The sequence below is a fragment of the Protobothrops mucrosquamatus genome, unplaced genomic scaffold (genome assembly GCF_001527695.2).
Source record: "Protobothrops mucrosquamatus isolate PMUCROS unplaced genomic scaffold, P.Mucros_1.0 scaffold3516, whole genome shotgun sequence".
Classification (NCBI taxonomy): domain Eukaryota; kingdom Metazoa; phylum Chordata; class Lepidosauria; order Squamata; family Viperidae; genus Protobothrops; species Protobothrops mucrosquamatus.
In genome coordinates this window covers 1,841-11,336 of record NW_015389486.1, presented here as the reverse complement: position 1 = coordinate 11,336, position 9,496 = coordinate 1,841, and the positions used below count along the sequence as shown (strand labels likewise).

General features: G+C 38.4%; 1 protein-coding gene across 1 annotated transcript; it reads left to right on the top strand.

The window, feature by feature from the left end:
- The first annotated feature begins 4,964 nt into the window (after window positions 1-4,964).
- On the top strand, window positions 4,965-6,081 carry LOC107297768 (McKusick-Kaufman/Bardet-Biedl syndromes putative chaperonin). Its single transcript, XM_015827130.1, has 2 exons — window positions 4,965-5,978; window positions 6,038-6,081. The coding sequence occupies exons 1-2, from the start codon at window positions 4,994-4,996 to the stop codon at window positions 6,079-6,081; spliced, it is 1,029 nt and encodes a 342-aa protein (XP_015682616.1). The 5' UTR covers window positions 4,965-4,993.
- Window positions 6,082-9,496: the final 3,415 nt, after the last annotated feature.

The window sequence follows — 9,496 nt, the reverse complement described above, 5'->3', positions numbered from 1 at the left end:
TCTGACATTATGAGATATGTCCTGCAGCAGGAGAAAGAAAATGAACAGAAATAATTATAAACTGCTACAGAATGATTAAAAGGTAAGTACAAAATGATTAAAAGGCAGCAGAAATACAGGTAGTCTTCGACTTATGACCACAATTGAGCCCAACATTTCTGTTGCTAAGTGAGGCATTTGTTAAGGGAGTTTTGCTCCATGTTGCAACCTTTCTTGCCACAGTGGTTAAGTGAATCACTGCAGTTGTTAAGTTAGTGACGCAGTTGTTAGGTGAATCTGGTTTCCCCATTGACTTTGCTTATCAGAAGGTCGCACAAGGTAATCACATGATCCCAGGATACTGCAACCATCATAAATATGAGTCATTTGCCAAATGTCTGAATTTTGATCACATCGTCATGAGGATGCTGCAACGGTTATAAAAAAAAAAGGTCATAAGTCACTTTTTTCAGCACCATAATAACTTTGAATGGACAGTAAACAAACTGTTATATGTCGAGGATACCAAAGGGGATGATGATGAACAGGCTGATCTGTTTAATTTCCCACACCCTGTTGTGGAATTTATGCCTCTTCTTGCAGAACTGTGCTCTGGAGACTCACGGTAAGTGGCATAGTAATGGTCCATAATAGATAGCCTTTATTGTCAAACCATAAGCTATCCTTCCTAACATAGGAATAAATGTCAACATTGCAACTTGTGTGAGTAAATCCTAAGAACAGGAAATGAACCAACAAACAGACAGCTAAGGATCTGCTTTGGTGGCATGGCCTAGCATTTTCTCTTGGAAAATGAGGATTAGTAAAACTTAGCAGAACCGGGCACTTCCTGCTCTGGAGATGTTGCTTCTACCAACCACTTCTTAACTGGCCTCAAGCAATTCATTTTCTCTGCGTTTCATCCTGTTTTGGGAACAAAAACACAATGCAATATAGAATTTTGGGAAGGAGCTTTAAAGCGTAGGATTTTAAATACTCAAAATGGGCAAATATGTAAGATAATATATTATAATTTGGTGCTCAGGCCAGGATCTGTTATAGGATTAGGCAAGAATCCTATAGGAACAAATAACCCCAATATTAATTGTCACTCTTTTTCTCTGTGAAAATTGGATCGTTTGATATTCCACGGCAATGTTTTAGCCTCATTAAAGCAGAGATGGGGAACTGGATTCCTTAAAAATCTGACTGCATTTTCTTTTCCATGATCTCTTTACAATAGTTACAACCATAAACTGGATTAGTACACATATGTACTAATTGTGTATATTTGGTATATTCTCCTGGCTAAATTCATCAGCCATATCATTTTTCACCAGTTCACAATTTTTATATATGTAGCAGAACAAAAATATTAGGTAATATTTATGTGATGCAGAACAGCTGCAGTTCATCTGCTACCTTGGCAGAGCTATTATGAATGCAGCTTTTGAGCATAATTAATAATAGCATACATTCTGAACTCATTAAAGCAAAATTTGTATCTATCCCTTGTTCAAAATCATGTATTTTCTTCACCTGCCTATGTGAGCTTTTTAAAAAAAGCTTTTATCTTTTAAGATAAAAGACTAATACAAATTAAGAGACATATAAAAAGGAAAGGAAAGGAGAAGTGCATAGGTAAAAGAAAAAATAAGGAAAAGGGTAAAACAACGATCACTTCTTTCCATACTCAGCCCTTATCAATAATCAAATTATAAAAACTCACCATTCAGTCCTAATCAGCAAAAGTCTACCAAAAATAATAACATATTATATTTTAACAATGAATCCATTTTGTATTACAGCACTTTCTCTAAGACAGGGCTTTTCAACCTTTTCACCCATTTTACCACTTTTAGGATATGGCAATATCCGAGTACCACCAGTCGCCTAGCAAGGTGTCAAAAACTTGATGACCAAAAAAAAAAAAAAGGAAAAAAGTGATGAAGTACAGGTAGTCCTCGACTTACAACAGTTCGCTTAGTAACTGTTTGAAGTTACAATGGCACTGAAAAAAGTGCCCTGCAAGGCACAGCCGAGCAAAACGCCTGCCCACCCGGCGGCGCTCTTCCTCCTGTCTGAGGTTTTCATTGTTGTGAACATTTCTGTTGAGGATTGGCAGCGGGGGTGGGGGTGGGGGGGTGTTTGGTTTTTATTCCCCCCATCTGCTGGGTGGTTGCAGCAGGTTTTGGTCACTTCACATGACCCTGGGACACTGTGGCCATCATAAATATGAATCACTTGCCAAGCATCTGAATGTAAATCACAAGACCCTGGAGAGGCTGCAACATTCCAGATGATCGGTGCTTCTTCTGGGCTCAGCAGAAGCACCAGGATCAGCGCCGAGCTCCAGCTGGAGCCTGGCACTGATCCTGGCGCTTCCGCTGAGCCCTGACAGCCCTGCAGCTCCAGCCGTCTCTCGCTCAGGCTTGTGCGGTGCTGCCACTGGTTCAACTCATTCCCCTCCCCCGCTACCACTTTTCTAGGATGGTCGCGTACCACCTGCCAGGTGCCAATGTACACAGGTGGTACCTGTACCACTGGTTGAAAAGCCCTGCTCTAAGAAATACTGTAAAACAAAAGAAATCTCTTATTTATAAACTGATCTTTAAAGCCTAGTTGTTCAATCCTGGTCAAAAAGAAATTCCATTAATAACTATCAGAAACCACAACATATATTGACTCTGATCAAATAAATCCACTTTGAATTCCTTCTGTTTTCTTGATTTTTAATCCTGTCAAATAATGTCCCACCAGCTAATTCCTTATCATTTTCTCTTTCTTTCCTCTCAGGAACAGTTGCATTAGTTTAACACATCCCTTTTATAAATCCAAGAGAAGATGACTTTCCAAGTCACTCTTCTGATTTATTATTTGTATCTCTGCTTTAATTATTAAGATATCAGCTGGTTTCATTTGTAAATTGATTGTGGCATCTTTTTCCATATTTTGGCATTTTAAATTCATTTTCAGATCCACAGCATCTTTTTCCATATCACTTTTGTAATCTGGCATTTTTAAAAAATACTAATCCATATTCAAATCAGCCTTAACCTGTTTTATTCAATTAAAATGTGTTGTTCTTCTATATCCACTGTTACAATATCATAAAATCTTGTAAGTAATTGTTAAGTAAAATGCTCCCAAACAGACTTAATCCTTAGTTCTCTCTGGTTCCCTCTAGTCAACCTTCAAACATCTCTTCTTAACATCTGTTTCTTTCCCAATCAGTAAAACATTCTCACAGGAGAGTTTCTTATAGATAATTTCAAATCTTCATGTGTTATTTTATAAAATTTTAAACATCTCGTAGGAAATATTTCAAGTCCATCTACCCCATTAACTTTCCAAACTCAATATTCTAATCCCACTTTTGCTTATTTCAAAAATTAAAGTTCAACTCCATGTTAGAATGGCTCATTGGCATTCTGGCACTATGTGGATGCCCCAGTTGGTTTGAGGTGTCCTTTAGTTGCCTATGTTTGAATGACTTCCAGATATAAATCGGTGCTCAAGCTTTATGCTGTAACATAGGGGTCTCCAACCTGGCAACTTTAAGACTTGTGAACTTCAACTTCCTGGCTGAGGAATTCTGGGAATTGAAGTCCACAAGTCTTAAAGTTGCCAAGGTTGGAGACCCCTGCTGTAACATATAGAGATAGATAATTGCTCTAGGAGGTTCTAGGACAACTTGTTGCGGCCATCTCGCCACAGCCAACTCGTCATGGGACAACTCACTACGGCCAAATTACCATGGGACAATCCATGCAGGATAACACAACACAGTAAATCTTATCTGCCACTGTTTCTTCTAGATTATTACCATTTTTGTCGATGGAAATAATGTAAGAAACCTCCCCAAAAAATTGGCAGATGACATCACTTTGAGTTATCCCGCACAGAATTTTTCCCTCCATGTGTTGTCCTGCTGCGAGTTGGTCATGGTGAGTTGTCGCGCGGCAAGATGGCTGCGTCAAGTTGGCCCATTCCAGTTGCACTGTTTATTTCATTCTGATTGCAAAAGGTAAAGGCCTTCTTTCGAAACCACCAAAATTTAGACTCTTTTGCCAAGGATTCCTGGGACAGTTATTAGAAAACAGTGTATGAAAGATCTAGCACAAAAATTGGTCAACACCCCCACCCCCAAACATTCCCAGTAAAAATCTTGCCTTTCGTAGTTTCTCTTTAGCTCATCAAACCTATAGTTTTCCTTCAAAAAGGATATTTCATGTTCCTGGAAATTATATCATTCAGTTGGATACCCAAGATCATGCATCTAGGACAGGGGTAGGCAACCTTGGCTCTTTTATGACTTGTGGACTTCAACTCCCAGAATTTCTGAGCCAGCATGGCTGGCTCAGGAATTCTGGGATTTGAAGTCCACGAGTCATAAAAGAGCCAAGGTTGCTTACTCCTGATCTAGGATATGGCTATGACCTTTTTATTATGTATATACACTATATATACATACTGTTCTTTAATACAATGAAATNATATTCACTATGATTATACCTCATTTTCAGAGAGGGCTTATTATTTGCCAAGCGTTTGCACTGAAATAAGTGGTCTTAATAAATGTATACTGTGATTATAGTATTATGAAATCTCCTTTCTTTCCCTCCTTCTCATAGGTATATCTCCCTTATTTATTATAGGTCTCCATCAACAAAAGATGTAAGGCAGCTGGAATAGCAGGGATTGGCTGCCTATGCCTGGATTTTTATTCATTGGTGCCCATGTTGATATTTACCGTCTACCAAAAGCAGCAAAGCTTTCTTCAAAAACAGGGCATGGAAATGAACTGAAAAGGTCTCGTTGAATGAAGGAGCTTCGGCAATCATCACATTGATCGCATTGTCTAACATCAAATAAGTGCTGTTAAATCCCTTTGTTGTGTCGTTGCCTGCAAAGAAAACCCAAGGTCTCGCATGCCTGTGTATAATGATGATTAAAAACTGTTTTGTAGAAATGGAAGGCTTCTAAAGCTTGACTGGAATTTTTGTCAGGAAAGATGTCTCGAATTGACATTAAAAAACCTTCCCTCTGCACCACTGGTCCTTTAACTAAGGAGGTGGTCAGCCAGGCTGTCTCCACATTTGGTAAGATAACAAGGTCCTGCTATGGCCCCACAGGTAGGCTTAAACAATTTCACAATGGCATGGGAGGATACATTCGTATTTCATCACAATCTTCGGTTTTGTTCAGTAGCCTTTGTGTCACTCTTCCCGTCTTAAAGCTTCTGGTAGCCTCTGTGCAGAACCACCTTGCGCTCTTCGGGGACAGCGGCTTATTTACGGCAATTTTTTGCTGCAGCTTGCTTGAAAAATACCAAAGCCTGAATATTGCTGCGTATACTTTCATTAAAATTAGCAAACATATTTTGAGCCTGTGCGTTGACTACCTTTCATCTGAAGCCTGTGGTTGCCGGATACCAGTGGATTTCAGTAGTTCTAAGCTTCTCCTTAGCCTGGTGCGCAGTATCATATTGAGCAAACGGGCCTGCATGCTTAGCAGGAAGGAAGCCGATCATATCAGTATTTTGGTGTTGAAGGCCTTTCTGTTTACAATCCCCCAAAACGTGGATTCTACTGCTGTGTTAGGAAAATGCCATTACGTATCTATAAAAAATAAGAGAGTTATGGATTCTACTGTCTATCCTGGACTTTTAATTGAAATGCCAGAAATGCATCTGACCCCGCCTTTCAAAAGAACTGCTTCAGGCCAGATCAGAGTGGCTCTGTTTGGCATGTCTATGTCAGGAGATTTGTCTCATGCAGGAGAAGGAGCCATAGCTATCCACCACAGAGTTTCTCTAGAAGCCGAAGTGTTGGATCAATTACTCGGTGTAGGCAGGGAAGTAATAATGGATGGTGTTGGTCTTGTGATATGCCAGAAGGTCATCCACCCAACCTTGAAGCAGTATTTAAAGGAGAACGATATTGTTGCTGTCGAGAGAGTTGGAATACAAATGATGGAGCCCTTGCAGAAAATGACAGGTAATGAATAAACTCTCAGACAGGATCACTTCATGATACGAGTCACAAGAAAAGGGAAGGTGGCAAGCCATTAGCAGTAATCTCTTCTTTGTCAATTCTCTAGCTGTTCCAAATTGCAAATGCTACTGTTAATTGAGCAATAGTTCAGATGATTTGATCCATCTCTAATCTCATCCCATATATTTATTTACTTATATAATGTATTTGGTACCCCATCTCATGTACATAAGTCTGGGAGGCTGACAATTAAAAATGATAAAGAACAACCAACTTTAAAACAACAGAGATGATGATGATAATAATAATAATAGTAATAATAATAATAATAATAGAGTTGGAAGGGACTCTATTGGAGGTCATCTAGTCCAACCCCCTACTCAGGCAGGAAACCCTATACCATTTCGGACAAATGGCTATCCAGTCTCTTCTTAAAAACTTCCAGTATTGGAGCATTCACTGCTTCTGGAGGCAGGTTGTTCCACTGGTTAATTGTTCTAACTGTCAGGAAGTTTCTCCTTAGTTCTAGGTTGCTTCTCTCCTTATTTATTTTATTATTTATTTATTATTTATATTTATATCCCGCCCTTCTCCTTACGGACTCAGGGCGGCTAACAACCAGATAAAAATACAAAATATCAAAACTACAGATTAAAACATAATTAAAAACAAATATTCATAATTGGTCTAAGTAATTTAAAATTATGTTAAAACAACCCCCACTAAAAGTTTTCCCCTAGGCCAGTCCCTTGATTAGTTTCCATCTGTTGCTTCTTGTCCTGCCTTCAGGCGCTTTGGAGAATAGCTTGACTCCCTCTTCTTTGTGGCAGCCCTTGAGATATTGGAACACTGCTAAGTTAACATAAAGTAACTTAGCTATTAAGAACACTGAGTTAACACAAGATCAAGAAACGAGCTCAGCCCTACTCTCAGGGTCCCAGACTCAATGGCAAAAGCCTTCAAGGGCAGGTCAGGGCAGGTCTAATCACTTAGGGGAGATGAGGTTCCAGAAGGCAAGTCCCATGGCAGAAATGGATTTGTTCCTGGACCCCACCAGAAGGCCCACTCTTTTGGACAGGACCAGGAACATGTTTTTTCCACCACAACCCACAGAATGGGTAAATACCAAATATTTCAACAACTGTTGCACACCTTGGCTTTCTTAATTAGAGCTCCTGTGAACAACTGCTTGAAAATGAGTAGGACCTACCCTGATTTCCATCCCACATTGATAAATCCTATTAAAGCAAGATATCACTCAGTTTTCTATTTACACTAATCCATTTGAAGCTTCCTAGAAAGTGTCACACCTCACATGTTGAGAGGAACAGATCATGGACTACATTTCACAAATCCACAGTGGTTGGGTTCACACAGCACACGAGCTAAAAATAGTTTTGTTTCCTTATCACAGGCAATACTATTGAAACGTTCCTGACTTATATTATTTGTATTAAAATAGCTTATATTCAGCTTCATTAAATAATTCAGTTGAAACATCTCTGTGAAAAAAAAATCCAGGATTTAATGGACATTCATTGTTGTTGTTTTTTAATATAAGCAGTATCAAAGTCAACCTAATTAGAATTTGAATCACAATGTAATTGCTTTTAGCATTTAGGAATATGTGATTTAAAGCACTATCTAGTTACTATGCTCTACTGCAACTCGGATGGGGCCTTTTTGACATACTTTAAGCACAACATTGCATGCAGCTAAGGCAGAATCAAAATTGGCTCCATGTAAGGTACAATGAAATGTTACCGAAAATTACTTGTGTTTCGGCTTTTTTGATAATTTAACTCTCACAGTCACATTTACATCTAGCCTTGACAACAGGTATCTTTATTGCCAATATGATATCAACACATTCAATTTTTGTCTGGACTGATCATAGTTTTCTTAAGTAAGAGATGCCACTTTTTCATTACTGTATTCACCATTTTGTATCTGGAAAGATAGGCTTCTTTGAACCTCCCTACCTATTTGCATGGGGTTGGCATTGCCTCTTGACTTAATTTTCCTTTCTTTGATTTTGATACTCAGGAGCAAAAGATTTTTTGCACTCTACGTTTTCATTTACAAAAGGTTCCTTAAATATTTTTCATTTCTGACCATGAGAATAGCATCATCAACATATCAAAGGTTGTTGATGTTTCTCCCAGGAGCTTTAATTCCTGTTTTTTTCTAGTTCAGTGTTTCTCATGATATATTCTTCATGTAAATTAAATAAAAGGTGACAAATCTATAACCTTGGGTTACTTCTTACCTGGGTTTGGACCATTTAATTGCTCCATATTCCATTATAATTGTTGCCTCCAGAATTTCTTCAGTACAAAGATCCGATAACCCAGCCTAGGTTTTTAAGGGCTTTTACAAGTAAAAAGTCAATAAAGAAAAACAGGATGTCTCTTTGAAATTCTCTTTTGCTTTTTCCATTAGTCATCAGATGTTGGCAGTGAATCCACCTAGCAGACCCAGAAATTCTCATGTATTATTAAAGAGTGGATTGCAAAATCTTAAAATCTTAATCTCATTATAGCATGTTACGGAAATACAATTGTTTCAGAGTTTGAGCATTCTTTAATATTGCTCCATTTTTTATATATTGGATCACAAATCTGTCTTTTCCATTCCTTAGGCCAGGGGTCTCCAACTTTGGCAACTTTAAGACTTGTGGACTTCAAATCCCAGAATTCCTCAGGCAGCAAAGCTGGCTGAGAAATTCTGAGAGTTGAAGTCCACAAGTCTTAAAGTTGCCAAGGTTGACGACCCTTGCCTTAGGCAACAGGACCTAAGATTGTTGGGGGCAATATGTAGATAATGCTTCTACATTGTAAACTGTCCAGAGAGTGCTGTAAAGCCCCATGCGGTAGTATATAAGCCTAAATACAATTGCTATTTGTAAGATTTTAAACAGTTCTGATGGTATTTCATCAACTCCTGTGCCTTTGCTGTTGGAAGTATTTTTACTAGGTAGATTTGCTGAGGAGTATTTAATTTCACTATTCAAAACATCCAACTAGCATAATGAACAAAGATTTGTGTCGTTCATCAATTTCGACAACTATTTGTCAGTTCCTCTTTATATTGATATCATCTCTTCTTGCTATCTTTTTTTCTCCCATAGAACTTTTATTTCATCTTTTAGGCCCACCTTTTCATATATTTAATGTTCTTGTATAACTCTGAATGCATCAGTAGCTGCGATTTTATTTATTTATTTTATTTATATTTGAATTTATATCCCGCCCTTCTCCCGTAGGACTCAGGGCGGCTGACAATCTATTTAAAATACATACAAAACAATACAAATTTAAACTTAATTAAAAAGAATATTAAATATTTGTCGAATTTAAAATATAATTAAAACCCCCCTAAAAATTACCCTAGGCCAGTCCTGCAAGCTGGAATAACCAAGTCTTGAGGGCGCGGCGAAAGGAAGGGAGATCAGGGATAACCCTGATCTCTGGGGGCAGTTCATTCCAGAGGGTGGGAGCTCCCACAGAGAAGGCCCTCCC

Coding starts and splice junctions, on each gene's coding strand:
- LOC107297768 (XM_015827130.1), top strand. CDS start 4,994: ATGTCTCGAATTGACATTAAAAAACCTTCCCTCTGCACCACTGGTCCT. Junction 5,979..6,037: donor GCCCTTGCAGAAAATGACAG/GTAATGAATAAA, acceptor AGAAAAGGGAAG/GTGGCAAGCCATTAGCAGTA.